The 24,635-nt window shown below is 47.4% G+C and overlaps 2 protein-coding genes, 1 long non-coding RNA gene, 2 other non-coding genes and 2 pseudogenes across 5 annotated transcripts; 5 read left to right on the top strand and 2 right to left on the bottom strand.

Annotated features, from left to right (window-relative positions):
- The first annotated feature begins 777 nt into the window (after window positions 1–777).
- On the top strand, window positions 778–1,000 carry LOC120639380. Its single transcript, XR_005661384.1, has one exon. It is a non-coding gene; the product is annotated as a small nucleolar RNA U3 (small nucleolar RNA).
- A 117-nt stretch (window positions 1,001–1,117) lies between these two features.
- Window positions 1,118–3,367, bottom strand: LOC120711592. The gene is made up of 4 exons (XM_039997181.1): window positions 2,939–3,367; window positions 2,229–2,373; window positions 1,713–1,806; window positions 1,118–1,614 (listed from the first exon to the last, which is right to left on the bottom strand). Exons 1-4 carry the CDS (start codon window positions 3,301–3,303, stop codon window positions 1,301–1,303), a joined length of 918 nt encoding a protein of 305 aa, XP_039853115.1. The 5' UTR covers window positions 3,304–3,367; the 3' UTR covers window positions 1,118–1,300.
- Window positions 3,368–4,829: 1,462 nt separating this feature from the next.
- Window positions 4,830–5,035, top strand: LOC120639382 (annotated as a pseudogene).
- Window positions 5,036–6,565: 1,530 nt separating this feature from the next.
- On the top strand, window positions 6,566–6,849 carry LOC120639379 (annotated as a pseudogene).
- A 75-nt stretch (window positions 6,850–6,924) lies between these two features.
- LOC120639381 lies at window positions 6,925–7,158 on the top strand. Its single transcript, XR_005661385.1, has one exon. It is a non-coding gene; the product is annotated as a small nucleolar RNA U3 (small nucleolar RNA).
- Window positions 7,159–8,093: 935 nt separating this feature from the next.
- LOC120711590 lies at window positions 8,094–10,757 on the bottom strand. Its single transcript, XR_005690331.1, has 4 exons — window positions 10,422–10,757; window positions 9,894–10,333; window positions 9,687–9,794; window positions 8,094–8,949 (listed from the first exon to the last, which is right to left on the bottom strand). It is a non-coding gene; the product is annotated as an uncharacterized LOC120711590 (long non-coding RNA).
- A 5,041-nt stretch (window positions 10,758–15,798) lies between these two features.
- Window positions 15,799–18,561, top strand: LOC120711589 (transcription factor bHLH112-like). The gene is made up of 7 exons (XM_039997180.1): window positions 15,799–16,448; window positions 16,558–17,002; window positions 17,216–17,332; window positions 17,512–17,577; window positions 17,771–17,836; window positions 17,957–18,007; window positions 18,112–18,561. The coding sequence occupies exons 1-7, from the start codon at window positions 16,120–16,122 to the stop codon at window positions 18,262–18,264; spliced, it is 1,227 nt and encodes a 408-aa protein (XP_039853114.1). The 5' UTR covers window positions 15,799–16,119; the 3' UTR covers window positions 18,265–18,561.
- The last annotated feature ends 6,074 nt before the right edge of the window (window positions 18,562–24,635 follow it).

The following is a 24,635-nucleotide window of genomic DNA, read 5'->3' as shown; positions in this document are numbered from 1 at the left end:
CACGCCCGGCCCGCCGTCTTCGTGCGCTCGGAGCCCCACCTCGTCGCCCGCCGCACTCTCCGCCTCGTCGTCTCTGCGCCCCCAGAACCCTGCCGCCCGCCGTCGGCATCTCCTTCCCCGGCGCCAGCCTCTCCTTCCCCGGCGCCGGCCTGCCTCTCCGCGCGCCCGGAGCCCTGCCTCGTCGCCGTCGCCGTCGCCCAGAGCCCCGCCGTCCTCGTCGCCGTCGCCTGGAGCCCCACCACCCTCGCCGCGTCGCCCGGAACCCCGCCGCCCGCCGCCCGGAACCCCATGCGCGAGCCACAACATTCCCCTAGAACTGATCAACACACCTCTAAACTGAGTCAACATTCCATGAAAATTGATTCAACATTTCACCCTACTGATTTCAACATCACCTCTAAACTGATTCAACATTTCGTTTAAACTCATTCAACATTTCACTATCTAGTGTTTCAACATCCCCAATCCACCATTTCAACATCAGCGGGCTGTTTATGGCGCATCCTCAATTAGTTTTAAATATTAGTACAAACAAATGCATAAAGATACAAAAAAATGTTCATGGCGCATGCCTGTTTATTGGTGGGCTGAATTAAAAAGACTAAATGGGCTTAAAGATGCATTGATTAATGATCTTCCACAAGATGCATAGGGACTCCCCCAGCACAAGCAGTAGTCCAGCTACTGACTTGAGTGCTTGAGCTGGAAATTAGTGCCACCTCGGCAGCTTATGCAGAGCAAGCACAACATATAAGGCTGATGCTAAGCTGAACAAGCATGACCTTACTTGAACAGGATCTGTTCTATAGGCTCGTACCGCTTCATCCTTTACCAAAAAGGAGGCAAGCACTACTCAAGTCTGGTTGATGAGCCAGAACCTCTGGGCCAGAGCGTGATTAACGGCTAGGATGCCTCCGGTCGGTGCCTTCCTCCAGCTGTAGAGGATCGTTCCTACTTGGCTTGTCCAAGTCAGGGTGGTTCTGAGGTTGTCAGACAGAGACTACCTAAACTTTCTTAATTTTTTCTCATTTTTATCCTGTGCAGCTACCAAAACACACTTCGGACAGCCCTTCACTATCATACAGAATACAGTTTCTTTACCCAGTACTAAGAGACATCATCAAACATTCAAGCCACACATTTCACAAGCTTGTTATAGCATAGATAGTCTTTTATTGTACTGTCTCCACAACTCATGATACCAAGGACACAAGCTGTCCATTACATTCGTAGTTCTTGACCAAGTAATTTTCGACAGATTCAAAGTCCAATAGGTCCCAGGATAGGCCCTCATGAGCCATCATGCCCTCTTGAACAGAACAACTAGGATGACTGCTATGGTTAGAGCCATGAAGGAACCGCCGACAGCCATCTCTCCAAAAGAAGGGCCCTTCTCAGCTGATGAGCCTGCTCCAGCCTGGGCCTCCGTCGGGTGACCGAACAAGTCCTGAAAGAAGTGGGTAATATTATCGATGACATCCATCACTGTCTTCTTTGCGTTGTCCACAAAGTCTGCGAAAGGTGAAGCGGTGGGTGCATTTTCAGAGGTGGCATCTTCAAACTTCTCCGGTGATTCTACGGTGGTGACTTCCTCAGGGAATGTCTGAACTAGAGCTGCGACACAGGAGAAGACAATAAGAATGGCCAGACATGTTGGCAGCGATGATGATTATGATGTAGTAATTCTGGCTAAGAAATTATGAGGTACATACTTGTCTGGTGAGTCTTGTAAAATTCCATAACCTTCTCATTCTTCAATACGGCATCCCAGACATTTCTATCTGATGCAAGGGAGGCGACAACACTCTAGAGATCAAAGAGTCAAGGCAAATCAGTTTTAGTGATATTAACAGAACAGAAGATATCAGAATAGATCAATCTAAGTGATTCATGACCATAGCATTGTATAACAGATCAACTAATATAAACCATGCATGCAGGCTATCCTGCTTATTGAGACTTTGTAACTGCAAAACAAAGACTACATATAAAACTGACTGATGCTGACCAAACACAAGCAGCAAACAAACATGTATCAATGGCTTTCTTCCAAGTTCATAACAATTGCAGATACAGTAGCACAACAAATCAGTCTAAGCAGTAAACTCGGTGGCATTTTATCAAGGGCAATGTGTGCAGTGACTCTCTCTGAAAGCGATACCTATTAGAGTGTCAAATAATTGATTTTGTGCAGTCTATTTACATGGGTCAATAATAGTGTCACAAACCTGAGCCTCAGGGCTTGATTTCAGCAGTGTAAATGCCTGGACCACATGTCCGGGCATAGAAGGAATTATTGCATCCGTTGCCAGCTTATTGATCTCTTTATCCTGTTCCTTAACAACCTCAACTGGCGACTCATTGAAATAAGCCCTGGAAAAAAAAATTTATGCCGATTGCGGACTGAGTTAATACTAATACATCCGAATTAAATGCTACACAGAAAGTATGACTACAGTCTAAAGATTCAACAGAGTCGAAAGCGATAGTCGCATTGAAGACATCAAGACAGAGAATTGAATGGTACAGGCGCCTCAAATCCACACACCATCATATTTGAGGGGGTATGTTAGATGGACATGGATGATAAACCATGAGACAATTTGAGTGGACAACTTGAGTGGGCGCCTAAATATCCACAACTGGATTCCCCTTGCAGTTGCAAATCAGTCTATTGTGCTGCAGTGATGTCTAGGGTTCTTATCACTAGCTGGGGAATCGAATTCGAATCCCAACACCCCACCCTAAAAGACGAACCGGACACTTCCCAAATTTCATGAAAGCAGGTCAGGACGACCAGATAGCAAAGAATTCCTCCATCTAATAGAGGAGATCGAAATTCTGATAACCAATTAATTCCACCCCCCCCCCCCCCGCCCAAAAAAACGAGCTTTCCAATCAATTCGACAAATTGACTGCCAAAGACGCGATCTCTCACCTCTCTATGGCGTCCCTGAGTTCCGTGGTGGCCTCCTCGGCCTCCTCCCTCGACGGCGGCGCGAAGACCAGCCGGGGCTTCGCGGCCGCCTCCCTCTCCGCCACCGCGACGGCCGCCGCCGCGTCGTCCCTCCAGTCCGCGAACTCCCAGTCGTCCATCTCCCAGGACGCCGCCCACTGCGCCGCCGTGGGGGGCGCCTCTACGCCCGCGGCAGAGACCAGCGGCGCGGCCTCGGCGCCCGCGGGGGCCGTGGCGAAGGCCGGCGCGGCGTGGCGGAACCGGCCGCCCTTGGCCGCCGCCGCCGCCGCCGCGGCGCCCCCCGCCATGCCGACCTTCGCGGCGGTGCGCATGACTCCTCCCCCCATGGCGATGGCGTTCCTTCCCCCTCTCGGCGGTGGCGTCTCCTCTCCCCCTTCCCCCCTCCTTCCCCCCTCCTCGTTGGGGGGAGTTTTGTGGCAATATGTGCGGGACAAATTGCAAGAGAGTCCTTGGAATTTTTTGGTAGCGGAGATACGGGCTCCTGCTGCAGCGAAATTGCGAAAAGGTGCTGGAAGAGGGTATATCTGGGACGGTAAGATTTCGTCAGGGTGTTTTGTGGGGAATGTTTTGGGGAAAAGATCCCCGCTCCCGTGTGAATGGAAGGCAGGCAAGGAGGGCGCTGGGATTTTTTTAAGCTGTTTTTGCTCTGTCACTAGTCATCAGTGTTTTCCTCTCAAACTATTTCAACAACAGTCTTTAACCACTAACTAGTCAGTAGTGTTTTTCTCATACACCACTCCGAACAGAGTTACATGTGGAAGGTGATGCGCATCGCAGTTGACTTCGATGCTAAGTTATCCGGACGCGGATGGATGGACGGTGGCTGGCTGACATGTGGGGTCTCCTCCTGTCAGGCGTTTTTTTTCAGCTAAAAAAAGCTTGGCAGCTCGCATATATCGTATCCACAAAACCAGACTCTGCGCCACAGCAACTCTCTCATTTGATGTGCCTAATAGTTGCATATCTTGAATTATCCGAACTTTACTTTCCTTTTATGCTAATCTTCAAATTCCGGCAACAAGTACTTAGGCTGTGTTTAGTTTTTTTATGTAATTTTTTAAAAAAAATCTTACTATTTCAGAGTACTATTTACAAAACTTTTTGCATGTATGAGTTGTAAATCGCGAGATAAATCTAATAATTCTAATTAATTCATAATTAATGAATGGTTACTGTAGCATCATTGTTGTAAATTATGAATTAATTATACTCATTAGATTCATCTCGTGTTTACAACTCATCTTTGTAAAAAAATTTGTATTCAAATTTTATTTAATACTCCAGGTAATTATCCAAACATTCAATATGACGAGTTTTAGAATAAATTTCTTGGATCTAAACACAGCCTTAGTATAGACGATTGGAGTCGTGCTATTGGTTCCGAACAACGCTAATGATATAGGATGTGGCTGCTTCGGCTCCTCGTTTCTTTTAAAGTCAGAACCTTCTAATCCACGACAGCCCGGCTGGGGTATATTAGATATTATCTGTCTTTGATTTTTTCAATGACTATTTTAAAAATTATTACTGCTTATTATCAGGCTGCTCTAAATAGACGCGACCACTTGCCTCGTGATTGCTGACATATATATTTTCTTTAAAGATGACTGCTGACATTGAGACTTGAGAGGCGGAGTTGGACGTCCTTGTCGTCTCTCCAAACATCATCACTAGTCTCATTGATACCCATTTCCGATTTGCGATCACCAGAATGGGCCTGGAGGCCTGAACACAGGTGGAATGGCCGGCCCACTGGGGCAAGGCAGTAAGGCACCAGTAGAAGATTAGCGCCACCTCGGGTGATTAGAAGGCGCTGACTCTGTTTATAATCCAGGAGCTGGGACGATGCAGCACGACCTTACTTGAACAGGATCTGTTCTATAGGCTCGTACCGCTTCATCCTTTACCAAAAAGGAGGCAAACACTTGAGTATGGTTGATGAGCCCGGACCTCTGGGCCAGAGAGTGATTGACGGCCAGGACGCCCTAACATTTTTTGTACTTTATTTTTTTTGCACAACTTGTCTCGCAACGTCTTCAGGCAGTTCAGTTACATGCTTGCATTATTAGGGTGTGTTTAGATCACTTTGCATTTTGTGTTTTTAGAAGGGAATCTTTAATATTTGAAGTATTAAATGTAGATTAATCACAAAACTAATTACATATCTTGTCTGTAAACTACGAGACGAATCTAATGAGCCTAATGAGCCTAACATTTTTTGTACTTTATTTTTTTTGCACAACTTGTCTCGCAACGTCTTCAGGCAGTTCAGTTACATGCTTGCATTATTAGGGTGTGTTTAGATCACTTTGCATTTTGTGTTTTTAGAAGGGAATCTTTAATATTTGAAGTATTAAATGTAGATTAATCACAAAACTAATTACATATCTTGTCTGTAAACTACGAGACGAATCTAATGAGCCTAATTAATTCATAATTAGAGAATATTCACTATAGCATTAATGTAGCAATTTAGTATCTAATCACGTCATAATTAGGCTCATTAGATTCGTCTCGCGATTTACAGTCCATTTGTATAATGCGATTTATTTTTTTATTACATTTAGTATACCATACAAATAATTTATAAAAAATTTATATTTTGTGTTTTGGGATCTAAACAAGACCTTAGCCAAATGTTCAGAATACATCACTGTTCCTCCCGGTTGGTTCTGAACTTTAGCAGGAGATACTCTGCAGAGGAAGAAACAGGCGTGAACCTTGCACTGTGTACGTTCAGCATTCAGGTCCCCTCGTTCCAGACTGGGCAGCGGCAGACAACTGTCCGGCCTCTTGGCAGCTTCCCTGTCTACACTCAAGTCTGGAACTGAACCCATCATGCAGACACGCCGCGACTCAGCCTGAGCAAGCATGTAGCAGTACTCTTTGCGCAGTACTCTTTGCATTCGGAATAGTCTGAATTGCATACAACAACAACATAGTTTTTTTCCCAAATAAATTGGAGTAGATTAGAGATGAAACCCGAAAGAGTTCAAGATTCAGCCACATTGATAACTAGTCTTCAAGCGCTCATATCCAAAACTATCTTTTTAGAGATATTCCAATTCTTAAGTTCTCTCTTAACCGACTCATCCCACGTCAGTTTAGGTCTACCTCTACCTCTCTTTACATTATCGACCCACTTAAGAACCCCATTACGCACCGGCGCCTCAGGAGACCTTCGTTGGACATGTCCAAACCATCTCAGCCGATGCTGGGTAAGTTTCTCCTCAATTGGTGCCACCCCGACCCTATCCCGAATAACTTCGTTCCGGACTCTATCCCTCCTTGTGTGCCCGCAAAACCATCGTAACATCCGCATCTCTGCTACACTCAGTTGCTGGACAATAGTCTGAATTGCATAACATTTGCAAATTTCGTTTCGCATAACATTTCCTCTTATATAAACTTGCGCCGTGGCAAAGAATGAACTGGCCCATTCCGTTCCACGGCAGCTTGCATGGGCCGGCCCACTTCTGGCAAAACGAAAGGCTGAGGACTGAAGTAACCAACCGATGCTTTAGCACCACCTCGCCCGTTTAGAACACGATGGCACAGCTTATAACCCAGGAGCTTGGCCGACGCGGCACGACCTTACTTGAACAGGATCTGTTCTATAGTCTCGTACCGCTTCATCCTTTACCAAAAAGGAGGCAAGCACTCAAGTCTGGTTGATGAGCCAGAACCTCTGGGCCAGAGCGTGATTAACGGCTAGGATGCTCCGGTCGGTGCCATTCTCCAGCTGTAGAGGATCGTTCCTGCTTGGCTGGCTTTAGGATGCTCCGGTCGGTGCCATTCTCCAGCTGTAGAGGATCGTTCTTGCTTGGCTGGCTTGTCCTAGTCAGGGTGGTTCAGAGGTTTTCTGACAGACTACAAGTCCTATTTTTTTTTTGTCACCCTTACCCTTTTTGCACTTTTTTTTTCTGTTTGCACATACTGCCTGGTAAGCAACATTACAGCACCTAGTCCAAGTGTTACACTGTTCTATAGTCTCGTACCGCTTCATCCTTTACCAAAAAGGAGGCAAGCACTCAAGTCTGGTTGATGAGCCAGAACCTCTGGGCCAGAGCGTGATTAACGGCTAGGATGCTCCGGTCGGTGCCATTCTCCAGCTGTAGAGGATCGTTCCTGCTTGGCTGGCTTGTCCTAGTCAGGGTGGTTCAGAAGTTTTCTGACAGACTACACGTCCTTTTTTTTTTGTCACCCTTACCCTTTTTGCACTTTTTTTTTCTGTTTGCACATACTGCCTGGTAAGCAACATTACAGCACCTAGTCCAAGTGTTACACTGTCATGCAATATGTTTCGGACTCAACTTCAGAAGCAGATACAGAGATACTTGTCCAAGGGAGGGGAGAAAATTGCAATGCCTATCTACTGCACACTGAAGAAACTGAATCCACATGCGTACATGCTGCAGCTCGTCTTTGTCTCCCTTTCTGTCTGTTGCTGAAACTGCTGGTGCCATCCGAAGCTGAAGTTGGAGTTCATCGCTGTCTTTTGTGGATGTGCACGCAGACAAGAACGTGAACAGAAGAGAGGACAGAGCCAAGGTCTGACGACTGTCTGACGAATGGTGTACAAGTACCATTTGCTGTTCCTTGGATTGCTTTATTAACAGCACTATGCAAACAAGGTTAGATCACTGAACTCGTGTGGCCAAATTACACACACAAACTGTAAATTGCGACTTTTGGAGAAGGAATAGCAAATGCACAAGCAGAGCTTTTTAAGTTCATTTCCATGTTTCGGTGTTGAACACCTAGTTTTAGGTTGCTTTATTGTTCCTTTTATATCAATATAAATGAAGTTTGTCGCTGATCTCTGTACATTGGGGAACACATACACATCACACATGAACATGCATGATTACATAGTGAAATGGGACGGAATATTAACCGGAGATACCTCTCATCCGTATGTATGCTTAGAACAAAAAATCTACAAACTACTACTAGACGTCTAGACTACTAGACCGAGATTCCGGTCCGCACTAGAAAGAACGTGCGGCGTTGCCGCGCTGGGCCATTTTCTGGTCCATTTGTTTTGGTACGTCAGATCTTCTTCATCTATTTTACCTACAGGTGTCTGAATACCCAAGAGTTGGAGACATTGAAGTTTAGCAAAGCAATCAAGAGCGTAAATGCGTAATGATGCGTATTGTTATGAGATTTTAGGACCATACAGATATGGTAGGAAATGCTTATATAGTGCCATTCTACCAAACAGATATGTTGCCAGTACTTTCATGCGACCATATCTTGGAGTGTGATCTTGGCCCATGCAGGTAGCCAGATGCGCTCTACATTTACAGCTACAAACTTAATCCAGTCACATTTGTCTCAATAACCAAAAAAAATCATTCTGCCGGTTAGCTTCAACAAATTACCAGGAGGAGGAGGAACCGTTGATAACCACCTGTGCATATTGCATTGACCGTATCTGGTGATGATCTTTCCATTATATGTTTGCAGAGGACCTCAGCATCAGCAAGCACCGTAGGATGCAGAGCTGCAATTACAAAATAGTCAGTCTTTGTTGTTGATAGAAGAAGCAACGTGATGTATACTGCATCTGTGCACCAGTTGGAAGCCTAATCCAAGTCTGCACATGGACAAACGCTGGAATGAAAAAAAAAGAATGGCATGAATCATAATACTGAATCAACTAAAGGAAAATGCAGCAATAAATTAGGATTTATAGCCAAAAACTGAACCCAATCAAATTAAACCTTTTACTACTCTGCATCTATAGTTGTCTCAAAATTGTCGCCCCTGTATCGGCGGCGGTAGCTGCCGGAACCGCCAGCCTTGGCACCACCACCGTGGTCGTGACAGAAAGGGCGTGTGGAGCTTGGATGCTGCCGCGGACGATGCGCAATCGGTCATCGCCGTGGGGAGGGCGCGCTGGAGCTCAGCGCGGAACTCGGCCACCACTGCTGCGGGAAGACCGGTGTTCGCGCGCAGCTTCAAATCTGAAGACCGGGAAATTTTAACTGAACAATCTCTTTGGATTTGAATCTATAATTACTTCCATTTTAGACTGAAAATACATCTACGTATATGGCTTTGTGCACACGGAGCAGACTTGAATTGTTTGCCAATTAAGTTGCAATAGATATTGTCACACAATGCAGACGTCAGTAAACTTGGTGGTGATTCCTAGCACCTTTTGTTATGTTCTTCTTTGCGTCTTGGATTGCTGTTTTTGAAGCAAACTGAGTATTAAACTATTAGTAAAAGCTTTTAATACATTGTGCTGGAGCTCTAGTGATCTAAGTTAGTGATGAGGTAAAGAACAATCTATTTATGTATGGAAAATACCAAACATAGATCATATTTATCCATGGAACAACTATGTACTTGCATCCTTGGACTAACTTCAGTATGCTTATAGTTTTAGCTACCCTCTGATTCATCTTGGAAACAAAATCCATTATAATCAGTGCATTTCTTACTATCACGAGTTCACGACGCTAAGCAGGACAGATAATTACTCAAATCGATTTCATATGCCATACAGAGTTTTTCTTTGCTATCTAATTTTCTTTTGCTTCCACCAACTTAAAACCAAACACATTTCAAGGAGAGAGCACCAAAGGAGGTGAGAGCCAAACCAATCGCTTCTCTCTAAGTCTCCTATTTGGGCACACGAGTTGAACTTGTTAGCAGAGACAAGTGAAATGGACGAGATGCAGAAGCAGAAATCAACCTTGAACAAATGAATTGGCAGGGGATCATCAGAACTTCTTTGCCATTATCTTGAGGAAGAAGACAGCTGAACGCCCTGTAGCTTTGCTTGAACCTGGTGGCACTCGACCTGGATTTTCATGTAGCACATAATCAGTCTCATCGGCACTTGCTGCTATATTTGTCACTGCATACAGTAAATTACAAATAATTCGATTAATACACTTACACTGTAAGGGACATGGGGAGGAGAACCTAGGCGTCATCTCTCATAATCAATTCATCGAGCACATCTTGTGCATCTCCTGTATTGACATCAATTCAACCTGTGCACCTGCACTCAAGCATCTCCGAGCTTGCAGGCACAGATGCACGCGTGAGCACCAGGTGCTTGCCCACGGTCAGAGAGCAGAAGGGCAATAGGGCCACCGTTGCTGTCGTGTGGTCGCGTCTCTCCGATGATTGCCGGGCGCCATGGATCCCTCAATCCAATCCAGATTGAAAGGATGAGTGCAAGGGGCTATGGTGATTTTTACTGGATGAGAATTGGGAGTGAAGCGGAAGAGGAAACGTCAAGGACAATTTTTTAGAGCTGGCACTGAGCTCCGCCATGTCGCCGGTTAAGCCGCCCGTCCACCCGCGCTGGATGTCCAGGGTGAGCTCTGTATCCTGCGAGGTCTAAAGACCATTTAGTCGAGTAGGTGGAGGGCGCCCCGGGGGGACAGGGAGCGGAGGAACGACACCAGGAAGGACTCACGGAGCAGGGCGGGAGGAAGTCGAGGAGGCCTCGCGCGCGGTCCGTATCGGCGGTGGCGAGGGTGGGGCGAAGCGAGAGGGAGGACAACAAGAGCGCAGGGCAGGAGGACGCGTACCAATCGAGGAGGAGTAGGGACGTTGCCGGAGAGAGTGGGAGCGCGAGGAGGAGGGTCAGACAATGGGGGGTGCGTGAGTGGGAGGAGAGCATGGCGCGAAGGCGGGAGAGGCATGAGCACCTCCGGCCATGACATCGCGGCGGCGCCGGTGGTGGAGGTGAGTGCTGCTCGTGGGCGCCGAGAGGAGGGGACGAGTGGGTTCACGAGTGTTCGGATCCGCCGCTTAACGGACAGAGAGGCTCGGACTGACACGATCGAACGGTCGACATCACGAGCTGGGCGAATCCGACGGCTCGTGGGCTAACGGGCGACGTGGACCCGCTACCTACCCGCGGAATCGACCCAGTTTTCGATATTAGAAGATACTCCGTAGACTAGCAACAAAACAAATTCTAAAGACGACTACAACTGAATTTTCATCAAGAAACTCCGAGAAGTTGACTTCTCAACACGCGGTGACTTGAGTACTACTAGGGTATAGAAAGGTACCACGGATTGACAGACAGCACTAGAGTCCAAAAAGGAATTAATCAAGCAAGTCAACATTTCTTCCCGACGCCGGACAGGTGTCACGATGAACACAGCAAAACCGCAAAAGACGGTGATCAAAAGGTTGGATCCGCGTGCTGACCAATGCTGCTAGTCCACGGGGCAATAATGGCCAACCAAGTCGTCGGCCTGACACTCTCCTAGATTGCGTCGTGTCAACGTTGGCCGGACGGACCTACCGTCTCTCTCTCTCTCGACCTTTTGCATTATGAGATTTTTTGGTGCATGCATCCTTCTCTCCCACTTTAATTTGTTGCCAAATATGCACAGCAAACACTGAGATCGTGCATGCTATGACTAAACCTGAGGAGCATTATTATTATTGAACTCTAAGCAGACAACTGGAACATGAGATTTAGAAAGAACCTATGTCAGCGCACCCAATCCGACTCTCTATGTACCTAAAAAAACCAAAACGACTAATAATTTAGGATGAAGGAGTACATGTTATTTGGAAATGTCAAAACCTGCAATAATTGGTTAAACTTTAGGCAACCGAAGACATAGCGGGAGACACCATGCATGTAATTAAAAAGGAGAACCGGGCTTAACCAAATTAAATTCAATATCCAATGGTCATTCATTAATTTGGACTTCTTGATCAAAATAAGACCGCAAATTTAGAAAGAAGCTCAATCGTGGCTTTGAAAAACTAAAAAAGAAAAAAAAAGTCCCAAAAAGTTTTATCCTACAAACGTGGCGACCATGGTTCATGTATCCGGAGGCGGACCTACGTTGAGCCCAGCGAGAGCACATGGCACCACTCATTATCTTGTGTTTTGTTTTGATGGCATTTGCTATAATCAGGGGCGGAGCTACGTTGGGGTGCCCAGGCACCCACGCCGAAATGAAAACTCAGTGCTAATTATTAAATTTTCACTTCATAAATTGGAGAGCCAATAGCAGAACCGTGGACAGGGCACCCCCTCGATTCAGCTCTAGCTTCGGCCCTGGCTATAATAATCTTGTTTTTTGTTTTGATGGGGCAGAGAATTAAGTATCTGACCCTTTGACCAAAGTTTATGTGAATTAATACCTTTTTTTGCGAGCAAAAGTTTTTATGAGAATTATGAATTTGCTCTCTCAAGGGCAGACTACTAGTATGTAGCAAGTTAGGTTTGCTTGCCGTGGCATTGTTGCTGCTGGATGTCAGGTCCACGCAGGCATTGGCATTGCAGTACGCGTAGCACGCTTGTGACTTTTTTTCTTTTTTCGAACTCCGTGTGACTTGTGAGTGCGCCGCTCGCTTTCCGCGGGCACGCCCGTGCGTGCCAGACGAGACGACCCCTGGGCGGGGCCCGCGGCCGTGACGTCGACGCATCTCCCACCTGGCCCCCCGGAGGAGTAGGCTAGCCGCTCGTCAGCGTGACGTCACCCGGCCTAAGTCTCTCTCCCTCCCTCCCTCTATTACTACTATCTCTACTAATCGAGGAAATAACTCGTCAATGATAAGAAAAAAGAACGAGCTGTACAACACGTACGTCTAAAACAACATGTTAAATGTTGTGTGTGACTATGTGTATATATATCTATACTATAAAAGTTGAAACAATTAAAACCCTTTATCACCAAGATTAGGCCCACCGTATCCCTCACGGAGCACTACTACAGAATAGGCCTTTGTTCCAGGCCATTTGTCCCGACTGTTTTTGGACCCGGGACAATAGGTGGCTTTTGTCCCGGGTCCAATGGCTAACCGGGCCAGCGGGGGACAGGGGCCTTTTGTCCCGGTTGGAGACACCAACCGAAACAAAAAAATGGGCCATTTGTCCCGGGTGGTGGCTCCAACCGGGAAAAAAGGAAGCCTTTTTTGTCCCGGGTGGAGCCAGCACCCGGGACAAAAAAGCGACCGACGTCTCCCTCCTGATATTTTCCAAGTCGCTGGTTCCTCTCCTCTCATTTCTCTCCCTCTGCCTTATCTTCTTCCTCCCGCAGTCCCGCCCCCTTCCTCAGCTGCCTTCTTTCCTCCCTCCCTCTGGCCCTCAGCTCCCTCCCCGATGCGGGCGGGGCCGGTGAGCCGCAGGCAGGGCGCGGCCAAGGCGCGGGCACCGGCCAGGGTGGCTCGGGCCCGTTGGAGCGCCTCCAACCCGGTGGCGTCGTCGGCGCGGGTCCGCGCCGCGGCCAGGCCCCGGCGGCGGAACAACTCGGCCCGGCGGGGGCGGTCGCCAGCGCGGGTCCGCGCCGTGGCCAGGCCCCGGCGGCGGGCACAAGCTCGGTCCGGCGGGGGCGGTTGCCGGCGCGTCCAGGCCCCGGCGGGGTCGGCTTGGGTTCGCGCCCCGGCCAGGCCCTCGTAGTGGCAGCAGCTCTGCTCGGTCGCGCCGGCGGGGATGGCGCCGCCAGATCCAGGCGGGCGGCGCTGTTGTTCTTGTTTTTTTTGTCAAATATGTATATGTGAATGGATTAATTTGTGAAAAATACGTTTGTAGTTGTGATAATTGATTTGTGATTGTAATTGATTTTGAATTTGGAGAAGCTGGCTCCCGTCCGCGGGCGCTAGCAACCTAATTGTTTTTGTTCGCAAAAATTAGCATTTGTCCCGGTTCGATAGCTTCCGGGACAAAAGAGATGCACCCATTTATCCCGGACGCCCAATCTCGGTTAAGAAACCGGGATAAAAAGCAGTTGTAGACCGGGACAAAAGCCCTATTCTCTAGTAGTGGAGGTCTCACTTGTCAGGCCAAAGGTTTGACGAAAAATGGTGTAGACTCATGAAATTGATAGAAGGAAAATATTTCCACCAAAATTCTAATACTTTTTACACCAAGCATTCATCTACCCACCTCTTGTACCCGTATATTACTTTTCTTTAGCGCACTCTACTTCTCTTTGCACATGCACTCACCCATAATTCGCTTCGTTATTTATTTTGGAAAGATATAATAATTGGCATCATTGTTTTATGAAAGTAAAAAAAGACGTGTATTATTTTTGGAAGAAAAAAATGACATCGTTGCTTGATGAAAAGAAAATTAAATACGTGTGCCTGTGGCACGTACATCTTCACTTGCATTGAAAAATACGAGAGCATTCATTTATGCATGATATTTACATGAACTCAAATAACATGAATGTATTGTAGTTGTAGAATTATTTAAAGGCAAATAAAGCAATTGAACTATATGTGGACCCCACGTCAAGAGCGGAGCCACTAAACCAGTTGGAGAGAATTTGACGTGGTAATTTGAAACCCGTTTGTTTGGGTTGAAATTATTGGTTTGGTTTGCTTTGGAGGAAGAGAGCAAGTAGTTTGGGTTGTTTTGGGTGGAATAGCAAGTGGATGGAGTTAGTTTAGTTTCTAAAGTATATTAATAATGAAATAGTTTGGTGTGGTTTTGGTTTGGTTTCCAAACCATTAGCAGTGTGAGATGCCACCCTTATGCTCTAAATATATCGAAGTTTGTATTATTTAATATTAGAGCGGATATATATTGTGATTTTGATAAAAACTAGCTCGACCATAATAGGGTATGACAGGGAGACCTGAAGTGAGATTGTAGTGGGCCGGTTAGGGATACAGCAATTGAACAACTCTTTTTGGTGGTATACGTGGCGCCAAAGATATATAGGCCGGGCCCCTTGGATGTGCGATGGATATGGACGGATAAAGGTACACGGTTTTTCCTATAAAAAAAGGTACACGGTTTATCATAATTTTGTGTACATGTGGTACACTGTACACATTCGGAGACTTGACAAGGAGAAAGTCGTCACTGATATAGGTGAGCTAGATCCATGAGAGGTAGTATGGCCATAAGTTTATTTTTTTGGGTTTCTTTTATTGAGGTTTACATTCTTAGATTGCCGTGGCAGAGTAAAGCACATGCTGGGAGAAATAGTTGCTTGGCATATAGTGCTCGCTTGGTTTATTTCTATTAATTTCATATACCGTATAATTGTTTGGGAAATACCTAGCTATATACTATCCATCGAATTAGTTTTTACACCAGTGAAAATATATTATTTACTATGTACATTTGGCTGGTTAATTTGCTAAAAAAGAATCAATTGCGCAACTGTCGCGATTAATCTAAGTTATGCAGTAATTTGTGTATCGATCCACTAATGGGTTTAAAACCCTAGCTATATCTAGGTTGGAGATATGCAACACTAGGAAAAGAATACATGATCAAGTCCATATGCACATAGATGGAGGGGTAGGGTTATTACATGACTCTCTCCGGAGGTAAGTAGCTAGGGTTACACCTCTCCGTTAGATTAGATTAGAGAGGACCACAGCACACAAACATCTAATAATAGCGTTAGGTGCAATACTACTACCACTACCTCCAATATAATTCACCATCATGCATGCAGATCCTTTCTCTCGCTTGTTCAAATCCAATGAAAAACATGCATGCAGATCATTTACCATGTTAATTGAACATTAAGTGCATTTTGAGGAATTGAACAGCAGCCCAGGGAACATAAGCGTGTTCCATACACACGTGGATCTACCTGCTGGGTCAAGCTCCCATGAGAGACCGATCAGTGATCAACTAACTGTTGATTATAACACTCAGCTGCGCTACACATAGCATGCGATAATGCATGGTCACCATCTCAGACCATTCAGAAAACCCCTGAATTCTCCTCCTTGATCTTCACCTCAGATTGTGTCCGCCGCCGTCGCCATCTTCTCTTCTTCCTCCTCTTTAATTCCGACGGTTTACATAAAACCATATGTCGCGCCACCATTATTTGCACTCAGCTCTGAATATAATCCACATTCGATTAATTAGTTAGACTTCAATCCCTACTTGCCCACCAGTAGTCCACCACACTACATAGCTGTCTAGCCGCGCACTACCACACAAGCCACACTCATTGATCGCCACCACACCACTCTTGTGTTGCATCGCATGCCCGGCGCCGCCCTGATCTCTTCCACAGCTATCTAGCTAGCTCTAGCTACACATACCTAACAGCAAAACCGCCAAGAATACAGCCACAGGGAGATCAATCCCAATTCCCATATAAACAGAGGCCATCATTATTACGATCTGACCAGATCTTTGTTTGTAGCTATAGATAGATATGGCGGATCACCAGGAGGTGATCCATCCAGCTGCGGCCGCCGGCGCGGGCGGAGCGAGCCACGGACACGGAGGCGGGGACTGGTGGAGCACGGCCGTGTCGTGCTCGCCGGACCAGCTGCCCGGGTTCGGCTCCGGCTTGTCCCCTGCGGCGCCGGCTGACGGCAGCAACAGGTCGAGGTCCGGCAACGCGGCCTCCTCGGAGTCGCCGGGGTCCAACTCGCTCGCCACCGGCGGAAGCTCCATAACCTTCCAAGAGCCCGCGGGCGTCGCCGATCCGGGCGCCGTCGCGACCGGTCTCGCCGGCGGCTGGAACCAGCCTTACTACTTGTAAGAAATTCTACTCATGTCTTCTTCTTTTTGTTTGTTTATATAAGAAAATCAAGTACTTCTCTGATGGATTTGTGATCATATGTATGTCTGAAATTCTGATAATTAGGGACGGATCTGGTTTCCATGGCTACATGAGCTCATCAAGAGGCGATCAGGTTCACCTCGGCCTGAGGAGCCCTTCATCGAATAATAACAGCCTAATGCTTCAAGATCCCCATGACCCGAACCACCAGTTCCTGTCCAACCTTGGACTGGAGCTGCTCTCGTCGCCGACCTCACCGTCCGGCGGTTTCCGGTCCTCGTCGCTGCTGAGAAGCCTCACGGAGCCGGCGGCGGCGGCGGCGAAGCCGTCGCTGGGGTTCCAGCAGTATCACCAGCAGACGATGAACCAGGCGCCAAGCACCATCAGGGAGGCTCTGCAGTTCACCAACAGCACGCCGTTCTGGAACCCTTCCGCCGGGTTTGCGGCGGCGGAGGGGGCGGCAAGCTTAGGGAGTGCCGCCGGACCACCGTCGCCGGGGCAATCTAGGCCGGCAAGTCTTGCAGCCAAGGTTCACATATATAGCAAAGACAGTATTATTACATACATCGATGATATTGCAGTTTTCCTAACTTTCAGTTGTCTGAAAACTTCTATCTTTTTGTCAGTTGCACGCAGAGCTTTGCCAATTTACGATAATAATTGCATGCCTGGAAATTTCCAATTCCTTTATAAGTCCTGATCGAGCTGTAGTAGCCTTTAATTTGATCTCGCATACATGCAGAGTGCACTAGAAGGTGCTGGGGACTCTAGCTCTATCATCACGAAGAAGGCCAACACCGATCCAACGCCGCTCAAGAAAGCGAGAACAGGGACACCATCACCACTGCCGACCTTCAAGGTATTTGAATTGTTCGTCTCTGAAAGTACTTTGGAAATCTGGCATTTGTTTCCTCTGAATTTTTGAAATCCTTGTGCTCCAAAATAAGCCGGCCGGAATGATAATGAAGTGAATATGGATTTCTCTTTCATAAAGTAGTATTCAGGTACGCTCCACACTGATTTTTTTATATGTTTCAGGTGAGGAAAGAGAAGCTAGGTGACAGAATCACAGCACTTCAACAACTAGTCTCCCCTTTTGGAAAGGTGAGTGATCAAGGTCTTAACTTGGTTAAGGGTCCTGCACTTACACGCACTACATATTATTCTGGAAGCTGAAACTTCAGAGTCCAGTATATATACCCCAAGTCTCGCTGCAAAGGCCCACACCTTTTTAACAAATTCTCTTTGCAAAAAAAAAAAACAATGATGGATCAACCTCGGCGTGCGTGCTGCGCAGACTGATACGGCATCGGTGCTCCATGAGACCATCGAGTACATCAGGTTCCTGCATCAGCAAGTTGGTGTAAGTGCGCATGCATCTAGCTGCAGCCCTGATCGTCGATCCTTTAATCATATACATACAGAAACTTTGATCTACCAACTTGCATTTTGCTCATAATTGAATGGGCGCTTGTATGTGCAGTCACTCAGTGCTCCTTACCTGAAGAACAGGCAGCAAGTGCCCCATTTGAAGGTACATACTGATACTGTACACATGCACTGCCAATAGCCTCATACATACTCTGGATGCTTGTGAACTAACATATATGCAACCATGTGCCTTCCTTCGGCGGTCAGGTCTCGAGGGATGGCGGAGAGGAGGCGGCGGCGGCGGCGAAGGGGGACCTCACCGGCCGAGGGCTGTGCCTGGTGCCTATATCGAGCACCTTCGGAGTGGCCAACGAAACCCCGGTCGACTTCTGGTCACCATTTGGTGCAGCCTTCCGGTAGCAGACATCGTATATATGAATATATGATGATGATCCAGGAACTCTTACTGATAGTTCTACTAATGAAATCCTAACTCACAATTACTAGTGAGCATATATAGCACTCCATTACTGAAGTATTATGTATATGTAGCTGAATATCTGGAATGGACCCTTGAAGACTTCGATTCATTCTTCAGGTTCATCAGAGAATAAGGTGTCAGATATATCTAACTTGGCAATCAAAGTGTAACTGATCGTATGTTATCTTCTTAATAATCAAGTGGCACACAGTCAAGTAATATGGGCTACTTTCATATATCCTTACTCTATTTTTAAATATAGTTTATTAAGTCTTTTTTTTGTGAAACACATTACATATATACGCAGACGCTCACAAACGCACTCACATTCATCTCTATAAATACACTCATGCAATCGTACCCCTATGACTATGAGCAATGAGCACCCCGGATGGGTACGTCGCCTACCACTGAAAGAATAACGCCAGTTAAATCTTGGAATAAATTCAAAAAATATGCGAGCACTAGCGCCGAGTCGAGGACTCAAATTCTGGTGGGCAGGTTCCACCACAAGGAACCTTATTACTAGCTGATGTTGGCATATAATTTATTAAATCATGGTGTTGGGATCTTCGGCACGATCACCAGACAGAGAAAGTACACTTCACACGAAGGTTAGAACACTAGAACACGAATTGCACAATAGAAATTGCACTATAGTTCGTACGAAATGTTCCCCACCCGTACAACGTTGGGTGGGAGGGGGTATTTATACCCCCAACCTTATTACATCTTTCCAGAAATGTCCCTCCGGTCCCCACGAAGGTCAAGAGGTTACAATAGGGGTATTTGGTAATTTCCCTAGGTTGGACAGTCCTACTTGGATACTCCTACCCGGATCACGTGTTTTTTGCCCTTCGGGAACCTTCGGTAGTGGTCTTTGACAAGCTTCGTGTGGCGTCGCCTTCATCGTTCGCCACTCTTGAGTCGCCCGCCGCACCCGAAGGTTCTTGTCATAACCTTCGAGAGTGTGGCTTCAAACGGTTCTCGGAACCTCCGGGTTCCGTGATGTTCGACGACCCTTAGCGACGACCTTCGACAAGCTTCGAGGGACTTCACCTTCATCATCTTTCGCCTCCGCGCTGCCCGAAGCATCCTGGCGATTCAGGGCACCACCTTCTGGCGCCAGACCTCGACGAACTCTTCGATGCTTCGTCATCTTCGAAGAACCTTTGGGTTGATGCTTTGTCATCTTCGCTTAACCTTCGGCATACCCTTGGGGGACCTTCGGGTACCTTCGTCAATCCTTCGGGTCATGCCACCTTCGGGAGGGGGCGATCCCCAACAGTAGCCCCTCGTGGGCGAGGTCCGACTCTGGCCGGCCGAACCCTCGAAAAAACAAAGATCGGTCAAGACATTTATGTGAAAGCGTCTCCCCTGAAGGTCGGAGGTGGGCGAGACCCGAAGGTATGTTGTTACACGTGTCGCGGTATGATTTGCCGTCGTTCTGACTTCTCCTCGTTTTTACCGTTGTGTGAACAGTGCGAAGTTACCCCCTATAAAAGGGGGCAGGAAGGAAAGGTCGTTTTCACGCTCTCATTCCTTACGAACTTTCGCCCGCTTGTCGAATTTTGACACGCGGCGCTTTCCGATTCGCCCCATTCTTCGGGTTGTGAAAGCGACCTGTTCCGTCCCATTCTTCGCGGCGGTTGTGGAAAGGGAAGGATTGTTCTGCTAAGTCTTTGTGAGTTTTTGCTTCAACTTTTTTGCTGGGGTCTTCGAGATTTGTTCATTACGATTCTGAACATTTGGTTTGTTTAGGGATGGCTCGATTGAAGGTTACTGCAAGGCCCATTGGATCCGAGGACATCGAGCCTTCGGAAGAGGAGAGAAGGCAGTTGTCTGAGGGAGAGGAAGATTTGACCAACGTGGACGCTGATCCTTCGGAGCTGATGGGGTCCCGGGAGAAGCCTCCTGCTACTCTCATTTTTGGTCAGTTGTGGGTGACCCGGGAGTTGGTCGAGAGTTATGTGCAGAAAGGGTATTTTGGCCCCGGAGTTTGCCGTGCCCCTAGTGATGAGATTACACCGGACCCTCACGATGGAGAGTGTGTTGTGTTTCGGGACTTCTTTGCTGTCGGTCTATGTTTTCCGCTGGACCCCGTTTTTCCGAAGATTCTGGCCCGGTTTGGTCTTCGGATGCACCATCTTACCCCCAACGCCATCGTGCAGCTGTCGAAGTTTTTTTGGGCGGTCAAAACCTTCGATGGGCCGATTAACGTGGATGCTTTCTGTAGACTCTACGAGATGCATCCACAGACGCGGAAGGTATCTTTTGGCGAAGATCCACAAGTATATTCTGCTCAGAGTGGGTGTTGTTCTTTCCACCCAAGGAGGACCAACAAGACCCAAGGAATCGACAGGATAGAGCTATCTTATTGCCAGAAGAACAAGTGGGAAGATGATTGGGAGCAGTACTAGTTTTATGCCAAGATTGGTTTTCCTAGTGTTGATTCTTCGGAAGGAGTCTCCTATCCCCTTGCCTCAAAGGTTGCGGAGTTCAAGCACACTACCAAGGCAGACTTCCGGAGGACAGCGGCCAGCTACAAGGAGTGCTGCTCCGCGTTTGCTTCTGCGGCGCGTGTCGTGAGCGGTCGGGATCTGATCGAAGAATATCTGGCCGCGAAGGTCTGGCCGTTGACGAGGGATTGGTTACTAGGGGCCTTTTCGAAGGTTCGAGTTGCTGGCTTGAAAGATAAGCTTCCTTTCCCAGATTTTGGCTTGCGGAAACCCGAAGGTGTTTCTGATGATATGATCGTCGAAGAGATCGAGCAGGAGGCAGTTGCTATTGCCGGTCCTTTTTTGTCGAAGGAGCGTGACTCATTTGAAGCTATTTGCTCCGAGAAGGTTAGGGTGAACCGGAGTTTTCTGAAGATGGGCATTGTGTATAGCCCCCGCGAGGCTCCTCGTGAGAGGAAAAGGGGGGCAAATACTTCTGCGCCCTCCGCGAGGTTATCCGAAGGTCCGACCGACAAGAAGGCCAAGAAGGCCGAGCCCGTTGTTGCTTAGTCTGCGAGGGCTCCGAAAGTAGTCACTGAGAGACCTTCGGGCACCTCCAGGATCAGGCCTGCGTCGGGCGCGGCGAAAGATTCAAGGGGAAAGGTATCTTTCCTTGTGATTACTCTTTTCATATTGCTAGGGAGGATTTGGGTAGCGATGCTTTTATGCGGGAGCTTCGCACTACGGAGAGTAGCGTTCCCTGGCGCTCGCGCACTGGTGAAAGGGTTCACCTTTATCTTGATCAATTTGGTTCGTTCCATGCAGAGTCAGACACTGTAGGTGCTGTCTTGACGGCAGTGCAAAAGGGGGTCAAATCTTCCCTTCGGGTTGTGAATCTTCTGGACGAGGAAAGTGACGAGGAGGCACCTTCGGTTCTCGTGAAGGTTCAGCCTAAGAGAGTTGTGGAGCACCCCCCAGCTCTTGCTTGAAGAGAAGTCATCCCCAGAGAAGGATGATGATAGGGAGGGGGGAAGGAGGTTCCCACTGGAGGATCCCAGGGTGCTGACGGGAAGGATGATCTCATGGAAGCCCCGAAGGATTCGATTGCTTTTCAGGCCGGCGAAGACGACAAATCCCAAGGGACCGCGGGGGCTGACGGCCATTTGATTGAAGTGAAAGATCGGTTTTCTGAACTAGGTACCTTCTCGATCTCTAGGCGCCTTGCTTTCCAAGGGCCTGACATTGACCCTTATCTTCGGTACTCCCTTCAAGTAGATGTTGCAAGCGTGATGAAGGAGCTCGGGGATTTGCTGGAGCTGAAACCTTCGGAGGATGAGGCTGCTGGGGTCGCGTCGAGGGACCAGCCAGCTCTCCCCGGGGATGTCGAGAGTTTTGATGCTGAGGGTATGGCGCTCTGGCCTTGTCTTCTTTTAGGTCTTGTGTTTTGTGCAGTTTTGTCATGTGTTTTGGCGTGTGTAGGTTTTATGAAGGGTTTGGGAGTTTACGGGACCGGAAGTCTTGGCCGAATCACGGCGTCATTGTGCACGAAGGTTTGTGCCGTGTGTTGTTAAGCTTTCTTTGAATGGCGGTGTTGGTTTTAAGCCTGGTTTTCTTTTTCAGGCTTTGCTTGCCAGCCATGCAGTTGTGGGTAGCGCGAGGAAGGATGAGCATGATTTTCTGGCTCACTCTGCTGAGAAGGCTCGCCTGTTGGAGCGGATTAGCACTTTGTAGAAGGAAAACGAGGCCTTGGAGAACCTTCGCGGTTCTTTGACGTCGGAGAATGAGCTCCTGAAGGGGAGGGTATCTGAACAAGAAGAGACCATTTCGAAGATGCATGAGAAAATAAGCCTAGACGAAGGTATTCTTGAGAATCTTCGAAGTGTGGTAGAGAAATATGCTGCGAAGGTTGTTAACCTTCAAACGGAGGTTCGCCTACTCAAAGCCGATGTCGAGAGAAAGAATGTCAAGATCTTAGTGCTTGAGAAGGAGGTTGAGGAGGACTGCGTGATGTGGGAGTCCGCCTCGCAGGACATCTTAAACAAGAGCGCGGCCATCCGCGAGGAATACCGCAAGGCTTTGGCGTCTTTCGGTGCTGAGCCCTCGCCTTTCCCGGAGGCCTCCCAAGCTCTTGTTTCTCCGGGGTTTCATTGTTTTGATGTGATGAAGTCTTTGGGAGGAAGGCTGCAATATTGTGCGGAAGCGTCTCCCCCCTCCCTTGCAGTCTTGCTCTAAAGACTTTGGTAGTTTGTACTTCATTTTAGCCGAAGGCTTCTTGGCTTGTTTATTATGCATTTTGATTTTTAGCCAAAGGTTTCTTGGCTTCGACTCGTGTTTCGAGTCGACAGCCCCTTGGCTTTCTTGGTGTATAGCATACACTTTAATTTGTAGCGGAAGGTTTCATGGCTTCGACTCGTGTTTCGAGTCGATAGTCCCTTGGCTTTCTTAGTGTGTAGCATACACTTTTATTTTTAGCCGAAGGTTTCTTGGCTTCGACTCGTGTTTCGAGTCGACAGCCCCTTGGCTTTCTTATTGTGTAGTACACACTTTAATTTTTGGCCGAAGGTTTCTTGGCTTCGACTCGTGTTTCGAGTCGGCAGCCCCTTGGCTTTCTTAGTGTGTAGTATACACTTTAATTTTTAGCCGAACGTTTCTTGGCTTCGACTCGTATTTTGAGTCGGCAGCCCCTTGGCTTTCTTATTGTGTAGTATACACTTTAATTTTTAGCCGAAGGTTTCTTGGCTTCGACTCGTGTTTCGAGTCGACAGCCCCTTGGCTTTCTTAGTGTGTAGCATACACTTTAATTTTTAGCCGAAGGTTTCTTAGCTTCGACTCATGTTTCGAGTCGGCAGCCCCTTGGCTTTCTTATTGTGTAGTATACACTTTAATTTTTGGCCGAAGGTTTCTTGGCTTCGACTCGTGTTTCGAGTCGACAGCCCCTTGGCTTTCTTAGTGTATAGCATATACTTTTATTTTTAGTCGAAGGTTTCTTGGCTTCGACTCGTGTTTCGAGTCGACGACCCCTTGGCTTTCTTAGTGTATAGCATACACTTTAAGATAAGTATGTACAACTTGTTACGGTTACGAGTTGTACTGACTTAGTTATTTTCAGCCTTGGTGCAAATGCGAAGGTCGATGTTTGCGACCCTGTGATTGCTTCGACAAGAGACATTTTCCTAAAGGGATTTGTTCATATAATTTGGGGAATTTACATAGGAACCGCCTCATTAAAAACTTCACCTCCGAATTGGAGTTCCCTTCTGTGAGGAAAAGAGTACGGTCCTAGACTCAAAAGAAAGGGAAAATGACGCGAAGGTATGAGCGTGCTTTCTTGCCGCTCATCCTTTTACAACTTTTACCCTAGACATGGTACTTTTTGAGACTGTCAGCATTCCAGGAATGCTGCAGCTCGTTTCCTTCAATGTCCGCCAAGTGGTAAGATCCTGGCCTGTTGGAGTATAACACAATGTATGGTCCATCCCACTTGGATTGAAGCTTGCCGATGGTTTCGGCGTTTGGCTTTCTTCTTAGAACCCAGTCTCCTTCGGCAATTTCTCTGTTGGCTACTTTTTTGTTTCGCCACTTCCTTGTTTCTTCTTGGTATGCTTCTAAATTTTCCGAAGCTTGCAAGATGTCGAGTTCTGTGAGATCTGCTTCTATTGAAGGTTCGATATTGTTTAGAACTCTGGTACTTTTGTGTTTGAGTTCTTCTGGGCTCATAGCCTCGTCTCCATACAACAATCTGAATGGGGTAAATTTTGTTGCTCTGCATTCAGTTGTGTTGTGGGACCAGATGACCTTCGGTAGTTCGTCTACCCATTTTCCCTTTTTCAGTCCGAACAGGCATTTTTTGATGGCGTTGAAAATTAGGCCGT

The sequence above is a fragment of the Panicum virgatum genome, chromosome 6K, assembly GCF_016808335.1.
Source record: "Panicum virgatum strain AP13 chromosome 6K, P.virgatum_v5, whole genome shotgun sequence".
In the NCBI taxonomy this organism is placed as follows: domain Eukaryota; kingdom Viridiplantae; phylum Streptophyta; class Magnoliopsida; order Poales; family Poaceae; genus Panicum; species Panicum virgatum.
The sequence above is the reverse complement of the archived record's forward strand: the minus strand, read 5'-3'. Positions and strand labels throughout refer to the sequence as shown.

Coding starts and splice junctions, on each gene's coding strand:
- LOC120711592 (XM_039997181.1), bottom strand. CDS start 3,303: ATGGGGGGAGGAGTCATGCGCACCGCCGCGAAGGTCGGCATGGCGGGG. Junction 2,374..2,938: donor CTCAGGGACGCCATAGAGAG/GTGAGAGATCGC, acceptor TTTTTTTTCCAG/GGCTTATTTCAATGAGTCGC. Junction 1,807..2,228: donor AATCAAGCCCTGAGGCTCAG/GTTTGTGACACT, acceptor TTTGATCTCTAG/AGTGTTGTCGCCTCCCTTGC.
- LOC120711589 (XM_039997180.1), top strand. CDS start 16,120: ATGGCGGATCACCAGGAGGTGATCCATCCAGCTGCGGCCGCCGGCGCG. Junction 16,449..16,557: donor TGGAACCAGCCTTACTACTT/GTAAGAAATTCT, acceptor TCTGATAATTAG/GGACGGATCTGGTTTCCATG. Junction 18,008..18,111: donor AGCAAGTGCCCCATTTGAAG/GTACATACTGAT, acceptor TTCGGCGGTCAG/GTCTCGAGGGATGGCGGAGA.